Source organism: Myotis daubentonii, chromosome 16, assembly GCF_963259705.1.
Source record: "Myotis daubentonii chromosome 16, mMyoDau2.1, whole genome shotgun sequence".
NCBI classification, from domain to species: Eukaryota; Metazoa; Chordata; class Mammalia; order Chiroptera; family Vespertilionidae; genus Myotis; species Myotis daubentonii.
Genome location: NC_081855.1, coordinates 54,923,339 through 54,940,772, shown reverse-complemented (window position 1 = coordinate 54,940,772; position 17,434 = coordinate 54,923,339). Strand labels below are relative to the sequence as shown.

General features: G+C 63.0%; 2 protein-coding genes across 6 annotated transcripts in view; one reads left to right on the top strand and one right to left on the bottom strand.

Annotated features, from left to right (window-relative positions):
• UBE2O (ubiquitin conjugating enzyme E2 O) overlaps positions 1–3,288 on the top strand; it is a 36,291-nt gene extending 33,003 nt beyond the window's left edge. For 2 of the 3 annotated variants that reach the window (XM_059671313.1, XM_059671311.1), the window contains exons 16-18: positions 758–961; positions 1,048–1,105; positions 1,213–3,288. In XM_059671313.1, the coding sequence (XP_059527296.1) occupies positions 758–961; positions 1,048–1,105; positions 1,213–1,883 (933 nt within the window). In that variant the 3' untranslated portion in view covers positions 1,884–3,288. The remainder of the gene's footprint in view (positions 1–757; positions 962–1,047; positions 1,106–1,212) is intronic. The other variant, XR_009449378.1, reaches the window with a different exon arrangement.
• Positions 3,289–4,154: 866 nt separating this feature from the next.
• SPHK1 (sphingosine kinase 1) lies at positions 4,155–8,442 on the bottom strand. Of its 3 annotated transcripts, none has more exons than XM_059671315.1 (6): positions 8,425–8,442; positions 6,340–6,543; positions 5,837–5,989; positions 5,656–5,750; positions 5,452–5,567; positions 4,155–5,238 (listed from the first exon to the last, which is right to left on the bottom strand). In XM_059671315.1, exons 1-6 carry the CDS (start codon positions 8,432–8,434, stop codon positions 4,428–4,430), a joined length of 1,389 nt encoding a protein of 462 aa, XP_059527298.1. In that variant the 5' UTR covers positions 8,435–8,442; the 3' UTR covers positions 4,155–4,427. The 3 variants fall into 3 exon arrangements, with proteins under 3 accessions (XP_059527298.1, XP_059527299.1, XP_059527297.1); XM_059671316.1 differs by lacking the exon at positions 8,425–8,442 and adding an exon at positions 7,997–8,327; XM_059671314.1 differs by lacking the exon at positions 8,425–8,442 and having other exon boundaries at positions 6,340–6,649.
• Positions 8,443–17,434: the final 8,992 nt, after the last annotated feature.

Below are 17,434 nucleotides of genomic sequence, written 5' to 3'. Positions count from 1 at the left end.
TGGGGTTTGAGTCATGCCGCCCACGCCGTGTCATTGCTTCCTCCTTTATTTCAGGAAGGGCAAGACCCTCCCCGCTCCCCCCTCTCTTACTCAGCAGACCTCTGCTGGGCCCTCTGTGTGCCAGGCGCCCTGACTCATGAGCTGGAGTCTGACCGAGGCCCCAGCTCGGCCCAAAGAGAGACCACAGAGGGTGCTGCTCAGGGGGGCTTGGTTCTTCTTGGCTTTCAGGAAACATCTTTTTGAAAATTCCAACCTCTGCTGAGGGAGAAGGGAATAGTATTTCTTTGTTGTTATTTTGTTCTGTTTTTTCCCAAATCTCCCTCAGAGGGGAAGGGACGCAGTGCAGGAACCTGAGGCCCGCGGTGGCCCCGAGAGCACTCACGGTCCGTCCCTCACCAGCAGGGCCACGGACCCAGACCTCAGTGTCTGTGTGGCTCTCCCCACATGTCCTCTGGAGTTCACATCCCCGTCCCTCTGGTTCCCCGCTCCTTCACCCCTGATGGTTGTCAGTGTTCTTGCCTTGTTGGGCCTGGGTCAGGGCCGGTGTTGGCGGAAGCCTTCTGAAATCATGGTTAAAGAGAAGTAAAACCTGGAAAATTCCTTTTATGCCAGGAGTTAAAAGACACTGGGTGGGTCTGTACAGAGGGTTTGCATTGGCGTCTCGCCACCGGCCTTGGGGAGTCGCAGGTGCTGCTCTGCCCGCGCGCTCTGGAGACCCGTGTGCAGAGTCCCTGCCAGCCACGCCTCCCTCCTCTAGGACCTCTTCTCGGCCCTGATCAAGGGCCCCACTCGCACCCCCTACGAGGACGGCCTCTACCTGTTTGACATCCAGCTCCCCAACATCTACCCGGCCGTGCCCCCCCACTTCTGCTACCTCTCCCAGTGCAGTGGCCGTCTGAACCCCAACCTATATGACAATGGGAAGGTGTGTGTCAGCCTCCTGGGCACCTGGATCGGAAAGGTCAGTACCATGCCAGCACCCGTCGGGATGGGGGACAGGCCGTCGGAGTGGTGTCTGGGACAGAGGTGACCGTCCGTGTGTTTCAGGGGACAGAGAGGTGGACGAGCAAATCCAGCCTTCTCCAGGTGCTCATCTCCATCCAAGGTACCGTGGCTGGGGCTCCGGGTGGTGAGGGGCGGGCTGGAGGGCACGGCGCTGGCCGCCCGCTTGGGGGTTGAGGTCAGCCGGTCCTGACGGGCTCCCCCTCACAGGCCTGATCCTGGTGAACGAGCCGTACTACAACGAAGCCGGCTTCGACAGCGACCGGGGCCTGCAGGAGGGCTACGAGAACAGCCGCTGCTACAACGAGATGGCGCTGATCCGCGTGGTGCAGTCCATGACCCAGCTGGTGCGGCGGCCCGCCGAGGTCTTCGAGCAGGAGATCCGGCAGCACTTCCGCACCGGTGGCTGGCGGCTGGTGAACCGCATTGAGTCCTGGCTGGAGACGCACGCCCTGCTGGAGCAGGCCCAGGCACTGCCCAACGGCATCTCCAAGGACAGCGGCTCGACAGGGCCTCCTGGCATGGCCGAGCCCTCGGACAGCGGCCGGGAGGAAGCGGAGGACGGCGGGCTAGCCCCTGGAGAGGCCTCCCCGGGCTCAGACTCAGAGGGCGGCGCCCAGGGCCCGGCTGCAGCCAGCAGGGACCACACAGACCCGGCCTCAGAGGCAGCGCCGGATGCCTCAGTGCCCCCCAGTGTCAAACCAAAGAAGCGGAGAAAGAGCTACCGGAGCTTCTTGCCTGAGAAGAGTGGCTACCCTGACATTGGCTTTCCCCTCTTCCCGCTTTCCAAGGGGTTCATCAAGAGCATCCGGGGCGTCCTGGCCCAGTTCCGGGCCGCTCTGATCGAGGCAGGCATGCCTGAGAGCACAGACGACAAGTAGTGCCAGCCTCAGGAAGGAGGATAGTGGTGGGAGAGGCCAGCACCTGCTCACTCCCTCCCCCAGGCCCTCCCCTGTCCCCTGCCCCCCCCCCCTCCCCTCGGGTGAGTTTGATGCTGACGTGCAAGGAATTTCTTGAGATGCTGCCATTTCTGCTCGGAAGCGATCTTCCAACAGGCGAGCCCTGAGCAAAGCATCTGGACCCTGTTGCTGACTTTCCACTCTCACCCCAGGCGGGATGTCGGCACCCGTCTCCTTGCTGTCTCCCTCTCGGGTCGAGGTGGAGTTTTCCGAGGGCCAGGCTCCGGGGCCCAGAGCTTTGCAGAGCAGCAGGACGAGCGGCCGTGCCTTGCATGAAGTGTGGGTTGCTCCGGCAATCTCCCCGTCCCTTCCATCTTCAGTGCCATTGTAGCTTCCCCATGTCCCAGGCCACTGCCTCTAGGTCCCCCCTGGCCCCCAGCACCACACTCGCCCCTGGGCGTTGTAGCCGCTGTCACTGACGCCTGGCTCTGTTCTGGCCCTTGTACCACAGGACGGTCCTCAGGCCTGTTGAACTTGCTCCTAAGAGGCCAGGCGGGGGCTCAGGGTGACACCCAGGCGAGGTGGCAGCCTCACATGCTAACGCAGTGAGGACTGGGAGCTGCTGGGAAAGAAACAGCTGTAGGTGCCTTGCTCTTCCTGCCCACGTGGCTGGGGGCAGTTCTGGCTTCACAGCCTCGCCTGCTTGAACTGAAGCCGATGTCCGCTCCCCGCTCAGTCCTGTGCCAGGACCCCAGGGGCGGGAGCAGCAGCACATCCAGGGCCTGAGCCGCGCTGGGACCTCTCCCCCGGACTCTGCCTCTCCCACTACCAAATGCTCACGCGGGGAGGTGGCCTGTAGCTCGTACACGGAGCCCCCTCTCTCCCGTGAGGAGGCGGCCCTGTCAGCCCTTCACTTACAGACTCCGCAGGCTCAGTCTGGGGAGAGGTGGCGGGCGTGGGTCTCCCTCACAGACGGGCCCAGAGGTTTACACGTTTTCTAAGCTTTTGATAATGTGAAGCTCCAGGTTAAGAGACGCTGTTGAGCGCGTTGCAGGTATGTAATTTTTGGTGTATGTATGTAATATTTAAGGTTGAAAGAAAATAAATTTCAAAAGTAAAGATATTAACTCTTATTAGAAACACAAAACAAGCAAAAAAGAAGCCAAAGCATGATGCGTCTTGTCCGCCGCCAGCTGCTCCTCACCGAGCTGTGCCATTCCCACCCGGCGGGCAGCAGCCGCGGGGAAGCGGGGAGCCGGCCGCGTCCTGTGAGGAACAGCCAGCGGTCGGGGCCGAGCCTCAGTGCACCGTTCGTGTGGCGATGTGAATGCCTGCTGCTTAAGATCTGTATAAAGTGCTGTGTGATTAAACCTTTTTTTTACTTGCATTTTTTTGTTTTGGCTCATTACAATGTACAACAAGAAGGTGGCGCCATTAAACCTGCCTCTGCCATCTGTGTGGGCTCTGTAGCCTTTCTTCCCTCCGGGCACCTTACCCCCTCCCCGGGGAAGGAGACCCATTGGCGGGAGGCCCTGGCCCTGCCCTGGTGCTGCGGTGCCTTCCGCGTTCCCAGGAGTCACCCAAGGGGCTCAGGTTTTGGAGGGTCAGTGTGCCTCCCGCTGGGCAGGGCTGTTTGTTCTTCAAGAGCCCGTTTCAGGACGTGGGCACCTTCCAGGTGCTGGGAGCTGGCATGGGAGCACCTGCCCGGGCCGTGAGCCAGAACGGCTGCCAGTTGGGAGACTGGCATCTGCTCCTCCCTGCTGCTTCCTTTTAACTGCTGCCCAACAGTGCCCACAAGGATGGGGCAGGGTAGGGCAGAGGAGGCCGGAGGAGGCTGCCCAGCCTACAGCCCTCCATGGAGGGATGACAGGCTCCTTTTCAAAGGGAACAGGTGCCTGCCCCTTTAGGTTCTGGTCCTTGTTTCCCCAGTGCCCCTTCCTTGAGGCGTTTCTGCTTTTGGCGGAGACTGGCTGGCTGTGTGGTCCTCGGTAAGAATGGCACACCAGCTCCGAGCCTGGCTTCCCACGTCGGGTGTCTGGTGGCTGAGCTCCCTGGCTGCAAAGCAGGTATAATCGGCTTTGGGGCTGGGCCTTACTCCCTGCAAAGATACCTGGACCCGCTCTTGACCTGTGCCCACCAGCACAGACTGCCCAATCCAGGAGGCACCACTGGGCATCATTCACATTAAACACTAGAGTCCGACCGGAGCAAGACCCCACTCCCTCCCCCGCCCCTCGGATCAGACCAGCAGGCTGGCGATGCCACTTTATTTGGATTTGATTCATGGGGTGGGGCTCCCAGAACAACAGGGTGGCCTCCACAGAAAATGGGTAAACCAGCTGGGCTCCTGGCCCAGGGCCTCAGCCTGGCCTTTGGCGGGCAGAGAAAGTCCTTCTGAAGCACAGCCTCTACCCACAGGAGTCGTCCTCCCCCGTGGGAGCTGGGACAGGCCCTCCGGGCCTGGGGGAGGGAGGGCCCTGAGCTCAGATGACACTAAGTAGACAGTAAGGCACAGCCAGGCGAGGGTCATACGGGATCTGGAGGCGGCACATGCGGAGGCTGCTGGCTGGGTGGTGACGGCGGCGGCGGCGGCTCCAGACGGGATGAAGGCTCACTGACCATCCAGATGTAGTTTGGGTGCACCTGGCCCTGCACCGCCTCGCTGACCATCAACTCCCCGTCCACAGCAAACATCCCCTTCCCATCCTTGGGCTCCAGGCGGAAGGCCACCACAGGCACATACACCAAGTAGGGACAGTCGCACTCCATGTGCCTGCCCTTCTCCATGGCCAGGAAGAGGCGCAGCAGCATGGCCCGAGACACACCTGCCCGCACATAGAACAGGTGCATGGCGCCGGCCGCTCGGTGGCCCATGGGGGCCGCAAACATCTCGCTGCCCAGGTGCGAGTGCAGCAGCGCCAGCACCAGCACGAAGTCCTGCTCGGGCACCACAGTCCAGTGAGCGGGCACCGGCTCCTCCAGGGGCACGAGGTGGGTGTCCACGGGGCCCTGCTGGTCCTGCCGATCCAGGGCAGGGGAGGTGGGCACCTTGCAGGCCACCCTTTCCGCGGGGAGGTAGGCCAGCTGGCCCCGGTAGACCCGCAGGGCTGCCAGGCGCAGGAGGGTGCCCACAGTGAAGCGCATCTCCCCCAGGCGCCGAAACTTCTCACTTTCGATGTCCACGTCGGCAATGAAGCCCCAGGCCAGGCTGAGCACGGAGAAGACCCGCAGCCCCGACGCCATCCGCAGGGACAGCAGGTTCATGGGCGCCAGCCGCCGGCGGCACAGCAGCAGCGTGCAGTTGTTCAGGAGGTCTTCGTTGGTCACCTGCTCATAGCTGCGAGGGGAAAAGGGCTCATGCATCCTCTGCAGACCGCCTCCCAGGAAGTGGGGAGCAGGAAGAGGCAGCCACCAGAGGGCCCCAGAACTGAGGGTGGGCGTTCGGGCAAAGAGGGAATGGAAGTTACCCTCGCAGATGAGATTTTCTAGAAAACCAGGCAGTGGGCCCACACTGAGGGGAAACAGGCCAACGCTGGCCCTGGGTTCTCACCCGGCATAATGGTTCACAGAAGCTGCCAGTGCATTGCCCGAACCGGCGGGGAGGCTACACAGGGGCTTCCGGATGGCGGTCTCCCAGTCGGGCCGCTCCATGAGCCCGTTCACCACCTGTGGGCGAGCACAGCCGCCTGAGCCTGGCTCAGCCTGGGAACACCCCGCCGCGCCCCCCACGCCAGCCCCCACGTGCGGGCCTCACCTCGTGCATCAGTCCATCTCCCGACATGACCACCAGCGCGTCCCAGCGTCCCAGCTCCTCCGCCCCCACGAGCTCCCGGGCGTGGTTCCGCCGCTCTAGGAGGTAGGAGGGGGAGACCAGGTGGCTATGGAGGCGGGTCCTAGCAGTGGGTGCTCCGTCCTGGGGGCGGGGGGGCACTCACCAGTGAGCATGAGCCTGTAGGAGACATCGGCCTGGGCCAGGCGGGGCTGCACGTGGCTCCGGAAGAGCTGCAGGCCCTTGCCCTTGCCGCCACGCGGGTTCAGCAGCACCAGCACGCGGCAGGGCCGCGGGAGCAGGTTCCGGGGACCACCGGCTGCAAAAAACAAGCCTGAAAAGGCCGCGTCCCCAACCGGCCACTAGGGGGCGCGGGGTCACAGCTGGGGTACCGGGATGGAAACGGGCGCCTGAAATACCCCGGGTACCGGATGCAGGAGAGGCGAGCCAGAGGCAGCGGCCTCCAGCAGGGAGCTCCAGGGGGAGCAGGGCACCCCTGACATCTCTGTCCTGGGTTCCGACCCTGCCAGTCTCCGGCCTCACCAGGGACAGCGTTTCTCTCCAGCGTCCCAGCCCCCCCCCCCCTTTTGTCCAGCTGAATGGGCATCCTTCCCGGCTAGGGAGTGAAGGGATCCCCCTAAAGCTCTTCCCCACCCAGCCCCCACAAACCTGGATCCATGACCTCGACCCGCGGCTCCGGCTGCCTAGGGCTCCCCGGCGCTGTCGGGGCGCTGCCCGCGGCGGTCGCTCCTGCCTTCAGCTCCTTATCGGTGCTGCCCAGGCGGGCGTCGCGGTGCTGGCTGTGGGGCTCGCCCTCCCCGTCCGGAGTCCGGGCTGTGGGGACACCCGCATCATCCCCTTCGGCGGCCGGATCTGAGGAAGAGGAGACAGCGCTGGCGGAGTCCGGAGCGGCTCCCCGAGGTGAGGGGCGCGCAGCCGGATCCTCGGACCTCGCGCGGGGAGCACCGCGCCCCGGCATCGCTGAAGGCTCGGGGGTTGGGGACTTAGTGTTTGGACGGGTCCAGAGCGCCAAGACCCGGTGACGCCCAGGACGCCCCCGTCCTGGGACTGAGCTGCCAGCCGCTGTGCCGAAGGGTCTCTTCCCGGGGCCTCGGGTTCGGCCCGACGGATGAGTTAGAGCCCCGCGGCTCCCTCCGTCGGACCAGTCACCTCACACCCTCTCCCCCGGGGGTGCAGGGGAAGGGGAGTCCAGCGACGTAAAAATCCCAGAACTTGACACCGTGGGGCACGAAGTTTGGGGCGAGCCATCCTGGTCGCCGGGTCCCCAACCCCAGCTCCAGAATGGCCCGGGTAGCCGCGCGCACCTTCAATGGCCCGGCTCTGCCCGGACGCGCGCCGCGATCGTGGGAGCAGCGCGGGATCGCGCGGGGACGGAGCCCAAGCCCGGCCGCCAGCCACCGCCTCTCTCAGCCGAGTGGGCGCGGAGGCCACGCGATTCGTGGCCCAGTTCTCCGGGCCGCCCAGGAGCCACGAGCCGCGAGAAGGCAGGGCGGGCGGCCGGCCCTACCCAGTTTGTCCGGTTTGCCGGGGAGGCGCCACCTCGGTTCCCTACAGTGGCCGAGAGCGGACGCAGCTCGTCCCGGGCTCAGCCCCGCGTCGGAGGCACAACTGCGGCGGGATAGACGCCGACTCCACGGCTTCGCTGCCTCCGGCCTCAAACTTTTCGCTCAACTTGGCCGCCCCTCGCCGGGATGCGGAGAAGGCTCGGCTTCCGCGCCGGCCTGGCCCCGCCCCGCGCCCCGCGCCCCGCGCGCTCCAGGGGGAGGACCCGGCGCGGCTGGGCCCGCCCACTGCCCGCCTCCCGGCGCTGCCTCTCGCACCGCCCGCGCCCGCGCTCAGCCGCCGGCGGACCCTCCGCTGGTCCCGGGCGTGACTACGCGTCCCCGCCGCTCGGCGCAGGCGACCGGCGAGAAGGGGGCGCCGCGGCCCGGCCGGGGGAGAGGCGAAGGTTATCCGCGAGGCCCAAGTCCCGCGCCGGCCACGAGCGGCGCGCCGCGAGCCCCGCGTTCGGGGCGCGTGAAGGTGAACGCGCAGCGCAGGCTCCCCGCGAACTCGCCGCGGCGCCCGAAGTCGTGGCGGCCGGGACGGGTCTTCCCCGTTCACGCGCCCAGCTCCAACCACTGGGAATCGGAGGCCCAGACCCCCGCCCGTACCGGGGTGTCTCTCCGGCTGCCCCCGTCCTCCCGCAGAGCGTTCCTTTAGCTTCCTGACGCCGGAGCAGCCGAGCGCGCGGTCCCGGGGAGGGTGGGAGACCGGCGGGGGCCGCGATGGGGGGGAGGGGCCTTTGTCAGGAACCTCCAAGCACCTTCGAGGCTCCTCTGGGCCCAAGAAGCGGCTCCTGCGGCCGGCGGTCCGGCCCAGCGCCCCGCACCGACCTGGAGCCTCGGGGTGCAAAGAGGCCCGGGGGTCCGCAGCGGGATTGGAGAGCCCAGCGTTGGGGGCGCGGCCCTCGTCCCGACCCCGGCTCGGCCGGAAGATGCAGACGTGCAGGGAGTTTTGAGTGGAGGCCGGCGGGGCGCGTGTTGGTGGGTGTGATCTCCACAATCACGGCGCACGTGTCCGCGACCAGCTCCGGTTCCCTCGGGAGCGTTGTTTGCGGAGATCTGGGGAAGAAGCTGCCCAGACCTGGGCAGGTTGGGCCAAAGTTGGGAAAAACCAAAGCCCTGTAGGGGGCTGCGTGGTCCAGGCCCAGGCTACACCGAGTTCACCCGCCCCCACGCGGCCCCCACACACCTCTCCTCATCGCCCCTTAAAATCGAGAAGGGGCAGGTCCGGCCACGCCTCGGCGGCCGCGCTTCCAGACACCTGGGCGGGCCCGAGGGTCCCCAGGAGGGGAAGGGCGGGCGGGGGCCCGCGAGTCCGCGGCCGGCGGCTCCGCGCGCGACAAGGCGGTGCGCGCCACCGCCCCGCGCCGCCCCCGGGCATTCCTGGCTGCGTCCGGAGCGCCCCGAGCGCATTCCGGGAAGGTGACTCAGCGGCGGGTCAGGGACAGGGAAACCGCGGAGCTTGGAATGAGGGGCGGGGTCTGGGGCATCACCACCCGCTGGCAGCGCCGCGCCCAGGTCTGATCTAGAATATCCCAGTCCCCCACCCCACCCCCCACCCCCGGGACTCGGGGCGCGAGGGAGCACAGCGCCGCAGCCGCAGTGCCGCGGTCACGCGACGCCGGGACCCGAGCGGCGTCCGGAGGAAAGGGCTCAGCGTGGGAGCCGGGGGCCAGATCCCGCCCTCATCTGCCCTCCTCCCCTGTGCCCTCTCCCCCCATCCCCCGCCCCGAGCAGGGGTCGGAGTCTGGGCTTTTGGCGCCTGGAGGTCTCGGGACGCGGGATGGGGCTCCGGGACATCTCGGCCTTGGAAGGAAGGCGGTTGCCTGTCGGCCGGGCACCTCCCCTTTCTTCTCCCTCCCTCTCTCGGGAGGGCACTGCCATCACCTGGGGAGCCGCCGCCTGTAAACCTTGGGGTCAGATGGGAAGCAGGCTCTGGAATGGGGAGACACGGTTGTGCCTGAGTCTGCGATGAGACAGGATCGCTCTCCTCCCGGCACCCCAGGCTGGAGCCCCTGGAGTCGGGGGCGGGTTCTCTATGCGGCCTGGGGACCCAGTGGGAGGAGGTGAAGGGCAAAGCCTGCTGGCCCCAGTTCTGATCCACACAATGGCTCCTCTGTCCTTGCCGCCTCTCCCCCTGCCCCCCTATCTCCCACTCCGCTCTGCCCCCTCATTCTTGTCATTCACCTCCCCCCTCCCAGGCTGCCTCTCTCAAGAGCTGTCTCTTCGCTGGGAACTCACCCATCAGCATCTCTGGCCCAAGAGACAGGGTTGGGCAAGAGCAAGATGCTCTTCCCCTTTTGACAGTGGGGAACCGAAACCCGAGAGGTGAGGGGCCGTGTCCAGGCTGCCAGACCAGTCGTCAGCAGCCTGAGCAGCTCAGCCAGGAGTTCTGGCCCGCAGCTCGGAGGCTGAGCTGCCCAGGTCCTCCCTGATGCTTGAGTGGCCCTTGGCCTGTGGGTTGCTTTCCACGGAGCTGCCCAGTACCCAGCTGCTCAGTCTCCCTGGTCCTGATGAAGCAACTGGCCGCTGTGCCCCCTCACGGCCCGGCATCAGTGCCATCTGACCTGATGGCCAGCCTAGAGCTTGGCGCGCAGGTAATACCGGTCTCACCGGGTGAAAGAAACTGCCTTTCCATTTCCCAGCCACCGCCCCCCCCCCATTCCTGCTCCTGGGCAGCCTCCCCAGGGAGACACACCTGAGCACCCCCTTTTTTCTTCTCCTGTTAAAGAAAGCAGGCATTCACTGGGCCTCGCCCCAGCTCTCTGGAAGCTCGGAGGCAAGGCTGCCAGGCGGCAGATGACTGGCTTTTGTTAGGCGAGGATTCCTGCCATCTCTCCCTTCCCCCTTGACCTCCCTTGACCTCCAGTCCTTTCTGCCCAGGAGGCCGCAAGGGCAAGGGAAGGGGCGCGGCTGCCCTCAAACTCCTTTAAGACTTGGTTTCTAGGACAGCCCCAGAGGTGACTCACCACTCAGCGCTCCCCAGATGCTGGTGGCTGCTCTGGGCCGGGATGGTGGGGCGGCCAGGCCCTGGGGACTCTGAGCTGCTTGCAGAGTGCGTGGTGGGAGAGCTTAGCTCTACTCTTTGTTAACGTGGGTGTTCATGCTGAGGCTGGAACCCAGGTCTCTTACCTGCCTGTGGCCTCTGCCTCCCACAGGCCCGTATGCACCTCGCCCGCCCGCCCTCACCTGCAGGCCAGCTCACCCTGGCAGGGGTCGGGGCAGGTCCCACCCCGCGCCCTCTCAGTGCGAAAGCCTTGAAGGCTGCCCGTTCCGCTCATTCCAGCTGCCTGCCCCGCATCTGTCTCAGGCAGTTGTACCCAGATCATGACCAGGTACCACAAACGGTGCCTCCACAGGCGTTTACTGTCTCACAGTCCGCAGGCCAGAAGTCTGAGATCGAGGTGTGGGCAGGTCGGTGCCTTCCGAGGCTTCGAGGGGTGTCTGCCCCGGGTCTCTCCCCGGCTTCTGGTGGTTGCCGGCAATCTTCGGGGTTCCGTGGCTGTCGATGCGTCCCATGATCTCTGCCTTCATCGGTGGCCTTTTCCCTGCACGAGCTGGCTGAGATGTGTTCTTTAAGGCAGCGGTTCTCAACCTGTGGGTCGCGACCCCTTTGGCGGTCGAACCACCCTTTCACAGGGGCCGCCTAAGACCATCCTGCATATCAGATATTTACATGATGGTTCATAACAGTAACAACATTACAGTTATGAAGTAGCAACGAAAATAATTTTATGGTTGGGTCACAACATGAGGAACTGTATTTAAAGGGCCAGGAGGTTGAGAGCCACTGTTTTAGGGTCTTCTGGGGCATGTCCTTTTTCAAATGCCAGTGACTCTGGGAGGGAAAATCAATAAGTTATGAGGTCTCTAGTGTTAATTAATGTACCACATTTTATTTTATTTATTTATTTTTTTAAATATATTTTATTGATTTTTTACAGAGAGGAAGGGAGAGAGATAGAGAGTTAGAAACATTGATGAGAGAGAAACATCGATCAGCTGCCTCCTGCACATCTCCTACTGGGGATATGCCCGCAACCCAGGTACATGCCCTTGACCGGAATCGAACCTGGGACCTTTCAGTCCGCAGGCCGACGCTCTATCCACTGAGCCAAACCGGTTTCGGCAATGTACCACATTTTAATAAAAAATACATATATATAACAGCCGGTCAGCGTGGCTCAGTGATTGAGCATCAACCTATGAATCAGGAGGTCACGGTTTGATTCCAACCTGGTCAGAGCACGTGCCCAGGTTGCTGGCTCGGTCCCCAGTGTGGAGCGTGCAGGACATCTCTATGCTACAGCCAGTCAATGATTCTCATCATTGATGTTTCTATTTCTCCCTCTCCCTCTCTGAAAAATATGTTTTAATATGTTTATAAAAAAATGTTTTAAACATGTACATAGATAGCAGTACTGAGTGTCTTTAAAAGGGGAGGGGGAGATGGTGTGTGCTGACATGGGTGTGGGGGCCTGGGAGCCGGACCACCTCCCAGTGTTGCCGTGCGCGCTGCTGGGGGCGGCGTGGGTCTGCGCTGGCCCAGGCTTGCCCGCTGCTCTGCTGCGTCCGCTTCCACATCTCGCCTCCTTCCGAGGCTCAGGGCACGTCTGGCTTCGGAGCTGGTAGGTGTGCTCCCTGGCGCTTGGAAGAACAAACATGAGTTTTGTGTTGGAGGACCAGGTTCCTATTGTTGCAGAAAGTTACGGTCCTACAGTTCTGAAGGCCAAGGTTAGAGCGGCCTCGCCTCTTCTCCATCCCCAGGCCGCGGCATTCCTGGGCTCAGGACGTGCCTCCACCTCCCACGAGGCTGCATAGCGACTGCAGATCTGTGTCCGGCTTCTGCTTCTGCTCTCACATCTCGGACTCCCACCTCCCTGCCTCCCTCTCACAGGGCCCCCAAGATTACAGTGCCCCCCCGCCCCCCAAGAACCCAGGATAACCTCTCCGTCTCTAGAGCCTGAACTTCATCACAGCTGCGAGGCTCCTTTTGCCATATAAGGTCACATTCGTAGGTCTGGGATTTTCCCCCTTTCCTTTCTAGGTTCGGGATTTGACGTGGACATCTCTGTGGTGCGGTTGTTCTGCAACCACAGATGGGGTCGGGGGGGGGGAGCCCGGGACCGCGTCCTACTTGGCAGCAGAGCCTCCTTTCTAACACCCCCGCCTCCCGGCGCCAAGTGAGCACACACCGGAAACTGGTTTCCATTTTTAAAAAAATTACCCAGGAGAAACGGCCGTCCTGGCCACCGTCATTCCAGGCTTGCGAGGACTTTCCACCTGCGGAAGGGGCGGGACCACCAGCCCCTCCATTTGGGGCAGAATTCCCCGCTGGAAGGACTCACTGGCCACAGGGCATGGCCCCCTGGGGACCAAACGGCAGCCCGTGGCCCTTTCAGATCCTGTCGCGTGACCTCCCCGTCCAGCTGCCTCTGATCCCCTGTGGTGAGGCTGGACCCGGCCTGCCTGTGGAGCCCGGGGCAGGGACATTCCACAGGCTCCCTGACATCCCGACATCCGCTCCGGCCTGGCCTCCGGACCCAACCCGCACCCCAGACACCCCTGTGAGGGCGGCGGCCCCTCTGTGCTGTGTGCCTCCTGCTCACTTATACTCGCTCTGAGCCCCGGGCAGTGGCAGGAACGTCCTGCTTCCAGGCGAGAGAGGCCCCCAGCCCAGCCGCCCGCCTCCCCCTGGGGACCTGGCACCGGCAGGGCGGCAGGAAGGCCAGCGCTGCTGTTGTCTTTCGGCAGCCGCTCCCCTGGCTGGGCGTGGGCACAGGTTTCCAGGGGCTTTTTGTGTTTTGCTTTCACGTCTCCAAAGCTTTGTCCTTGGGTGGCTCCCAACACAAACACAGTGGGCTGGACGCGGCCGCCAGCAGCCCTGCGTGTGTGCGAATGACCTGGGCTGTTTGCCCCCCCTCTGAGCCCGGGGAGGCGAGTCCTTCCTCACCCCTCACCCCCACCCCCACCCCTCACCCCTCACACCCACCCCCACCCCCACCCCTCACCCCTCACCCCTCACCCCCACCCTTCACCCCTCACCCGCGGGGGGGAAGCACCCACCACATCTGGGAACACCGCTGGGGCGCCGTGCTCATGGGCCCCTGGTGGCCACATCTAAACCTTGGCGCTACTCAGGCGTTCAACACGGCAGCCAATTTGGGGGTTGGAGGGGGCGGCGGGGGGGGGGGGGCAGAGCGCCCTTCAGGAGCAGAGCAAGGACGCTGGGCCAGGTACAGAAGGTCAGCAGGGAGGAAAGGCCTGGGTGCCGAGCAAAGGACAATTGTAGGGGGGACCTCACCCCCAGGGAGACCTCCCCTCCCCTGGCACATCGCTGGCCATGCTGTGGGGGCCCCTGGCCTTTCCTCCCTAAGGTCAGCTCCAGGCCCAGAAGAGCAGCAGAACCAGACCAGGGACCCATGGCTGCCGCAGGCCCAGCTGCATTGGATAGCGACCCCCTGGCACTGACCAATCAGAGACCCGGACCCTGAGAGGACACAGCTGGAAAGCTGCCGACTATTCCATTCAGATCTTCCCCTGGGACCTCCCCTAAGCTCCCCACCCTTAACACCCGCAGGACAGGACCCCGTGTGCTCTCCCTCCCTGAGCACGGAGCACGCCCTGCCTTTCCTTCCCCCTCCCCCGCCCCCTCCCCCCCCAGGCACCTTACCCTTAGCCTCCTCACTCCCAAGCTCCCAGGGCCCTTCCCTTGCCTCTGTAACTTGCCTCCTAAACCCCTTTCTTCTAGGAACTTCTGCCTCTGGGATTTACCCAGTGAATGTTCTCTTACCGTTTGGGTCTTGGCTCTGAATTCTTTCCCAGCCAGAACCCAGGTCCCGAGGTTGCTGAACCCCACTTTGGCCTGATGCCTGGGGTCTCACACCCGGTGCCCTTCCTGCCACCGCCAACACTTGGCGAAGCACCAAGCGGACGCGGAGCCTGGAGCGGGGCCCGCCTACCCCGGGGGCTCGTTCCCCACCCCCCCAAATAGGCATCAGAGGAATCGCCTTCTCGGAGGCCCCCTGCTGCGGGCCAAACCCTCAGGCCCTTTTCCAGACACAACGCCAGGAATTGGCCATGGGACGGCTGGGCAGCTGGACCGGGAAGGCGCTGAAGGCAAGACGCTGTAACCGGCTGCCACGTGTGCCCGGAGCCTCCGTGGGGTGGAGTGATGTGTGTCTGGCAGGAGGGCCATTTCCCAGAGTCCCCTGTCCTCTTGGCTCGCCGCCCTGGTCCTGACCACGTGGCATGGCTGACATGAGGTGGCACTTCTCCTTCGAGGCACCGTCAGGTGGTCCCTGCAGCCCTCCCTGAAACTCACTGTTTCAAAGCGGAATGGGGAGCCCAGTGATGACCTGTCACAGCTCACAGACTAATTTGCTAGTGAAATCATTTTGCTAAAAACAAACCAAAAAGTGAACCGGGCTTGGAGAGTGCTCCTGAGCGGGGAGAACATTCTTTTTAAAGTATATTTTTATTGATTTCAGAGAGGAAGGGAGAGGGAGAGAGAAACATCAATGATGAGAGGGAATCATTGATCGGCTGCCTCCTGCACGCCCCCTACCGGGGATCGAACCCGCAACCCAGGCCTGTGCCCTTGGCTGGAATCAAACCTGGGACCCTTCCGGCCGACGCTCTATCCACCGAGCCAAACCGGCCAGGGCCGGGGAGGAGCTTCTGGGTGCTGGCCGGGGAACAGTCTCTTTGTCTCCTTCCTGGGGCCAAGTCAGCACAATTCTGCACAGAAGTCCTGGGAAATGCCTGTGGTCCGACCTCCTCCACCGCATCCCTCTGGCAGACGTGGCTGAGCCCAGCGCCCCGGGGAGGGAGCGGCATCTGGGTGCCAGATGGCCGCTGAGCCTCAGAGAGGCCAGGAAGGGCACGGTCCCGCCTCACCTCCTCCTCCTGGCTGGCTGATGGGTCCCCGGAGGCAGGGACAGTCGCTTCCTGACCGGGCCAGGCCTGGAAAAATGCAGAGCATCCGAACTGGGTGCGTGCAAACCAGCACAAAGATCCTCCCACTTCAGGCTGAGCTCCGGTTGCCGTGGGGCAACTAGCTGCCACTACTTGCTTCTCTTGAGCACTTAAAGCAGAAGACAGTGACTGCAAACTGTGGTGAGGGTGGGCTCAGCCCTGGCGCCTCCATCTCCTGGCGGGCTCGCCCGGTTCCTAAGGGGAGCGGCACTTGGAGTCCTGTTACCCCAATTTGCAGTCCCTAGCGGTGCCCGGTGGGAGCCACGCTGGCTGGGAAACGGCTGAGTGGCAGCCAGAAGCCATAGGGAACCCCAGGACGCCACGTGAGGTCTCAGGCGCTTCTGAAACCCTGGGGACCAGAGGGGCACAGCAGGAGCCTAATTCTAATTCTAAACCAAGACCTGCATGTTGTGAGCACTCAGCAGACTAGCAGGTCAGCCATGAAAAACCGGCCCCGAGGGAGAAGTGGGAAAGCGCGGGGATTACCCACCAGCCGGAGAGAAAAACAGCTTTTAAAGCAGAGACTCGCCCGGTGGGCGTGGCTCAGCGGCTGAGCGTCAACCTATGAACCAGGAGGTCACGGTTCGATTCCCGGTCAGGGCACAGGCCCGGGTTGGGGGTTTGCTTCCCAGTGGGGGGCGTGCAGGAGGCAGCCGATCAATGATTCTCACTCCCCATTGATGTTTCTCTTTATCCCTCTCCCTTCCTCTCTGAAATCAATACAAATATGTTTAAAACAACAACAACAAACAGAGACTCAAGGTTCCTCAAAAAGTTAAACATGGACTTAACATGTTGCCTAGGAGTCCCACTCCTAGACATACACCCCAGAGAAAGGAAAACCTGTGCACACAAAAGCCTGTGTCCATCGCAGCTCCGTTCACCACGCGGGCACGTGCCTTGACCAGGAATCACGCGTGACCTCCTGCTCGCCCACTGAGCCACACCCGTGGGGCTAGAGATGGACATTTTCAAAACTCAGGCCTTTTCTCGAATCTGTGAAGACTCGACCCAATGGCTCGGACGTAGTAAGTGCTAAGAGGGTTCTAAGTGGGTTTGTTACCCGCCGGTTCAGTCAAGAGACAAAGTGCAGCAAAGCGGGCGAGAACTTCCTGGCCGCAGCAATGCACTCAGGACAGAGAGACAAGGAGGGGCTTAGCACAGACGGAACACGGAGAGCCCAGGCCGGGCTGCCCTGGCTCACTGGGAAGTCAGAGGACAGGGGGCCATGGGGACAGGGTCAGGGGTGAGCCTGGGACAAGCTGCTGCTGCCCAGTGCTCCCCTGGTTGCAAGTCTTCTGGGAACGCTTAGAGCTTAGGAGTTGGTGCCTTTGGGGGGAGGGAATGACAGGTGTGCTCCCCTGGGGGAGAGCTGGAGCTGGGTCCTTCGGTTGAGGTATTTCTCTCTTGCAGGTGGAGATCTTAGGGGAGGTGTCAGGGGAAGCTCTCAGCGGAATACCCAGCAGCTTTCCAGGTGAGCGCTCTCAGGTTTGCGGTCTCCGCTGATTGGTCGGCACCAGGTCATTAGTCACTGCAGCTGGGCCTGAGGCAGCAGCAGGGTCCCTGGTCTGGTTTTGCTGCTTTTCTGGGCCTGGAGCTGAAATACCACTGAGGCCTAGAGGTTATCTTCAGGAAGGAAAAGATATTACCTGCATGACCAGCGATATGCTGGGGGCGGAGTCCTAGTTTTCACGGGTTTGCTCTTGCCAGACGCCTGGGGCTTTCCGCCCTGGTGACCTCTGTATCTGGCCCATCTCCCTTGCTCTGCTCCTGTCCGACTAGCTGCCTATTACAGGTTTGACCCTGGGGTGTTCCTAAGGGAAAGTGGGTCTCTCAGTGGGGGGTGGGGGTGGGAGGAGGAGGAAGAGGAGGAGGAAGAGGAGGAGGAGGCAGCGGCAACAGGCCGTGGCCACAGGATGAGCTAATCTAGTACCAGCTCATTCAGCACTGAGACTCCCAGACAGGGAAGCACATCGCAGCCCCCTGGGAGCTTCAACACTGCAGGTGCCTGGGCTCCACCCTCAGAGACTGGGATTGAGCTGGTCTGGAGTGTGGCTGGGGCTTCAGACTTTTCCCCAGGTCCCCAGCGATTTTAACTTGTGGACAAATTTGGGAACGACTGACAGCGTAAAAGGAGGATCGAAGCCCGTTTTCCAGGCCCCCTGGAAGGACTCGGCGATTTCTGTAAGCGCCACAGAAAACGCCCCCTTGAAGGGGATCAT

Bases quoted from the DNA above. Each gene is read 5' to 3' on its own strand.
- SPHK1 (XM_059671314.1), bottom strand. From the start codon at position 6,649: ATGCCGGGGCGCGGTGCTCCCCGCGCGAGGTCCGAGGATCCGGCTGCG. The intron at 5,990-6,339 runs GTTTGTGGGGGC...TGTTTTTTGCAG, and splicing joins GGTCGAGGTCATGGATCCAG to CCGGTGGTCCCCGGAACCTG. The intron at 5,239-5,451 runs GTGAGAACCCAG...TTCCCCTCGCAG, and splicing joins TCTGTGAACCATTATGCCGG to CTATGAGCAGGTGACCAACG.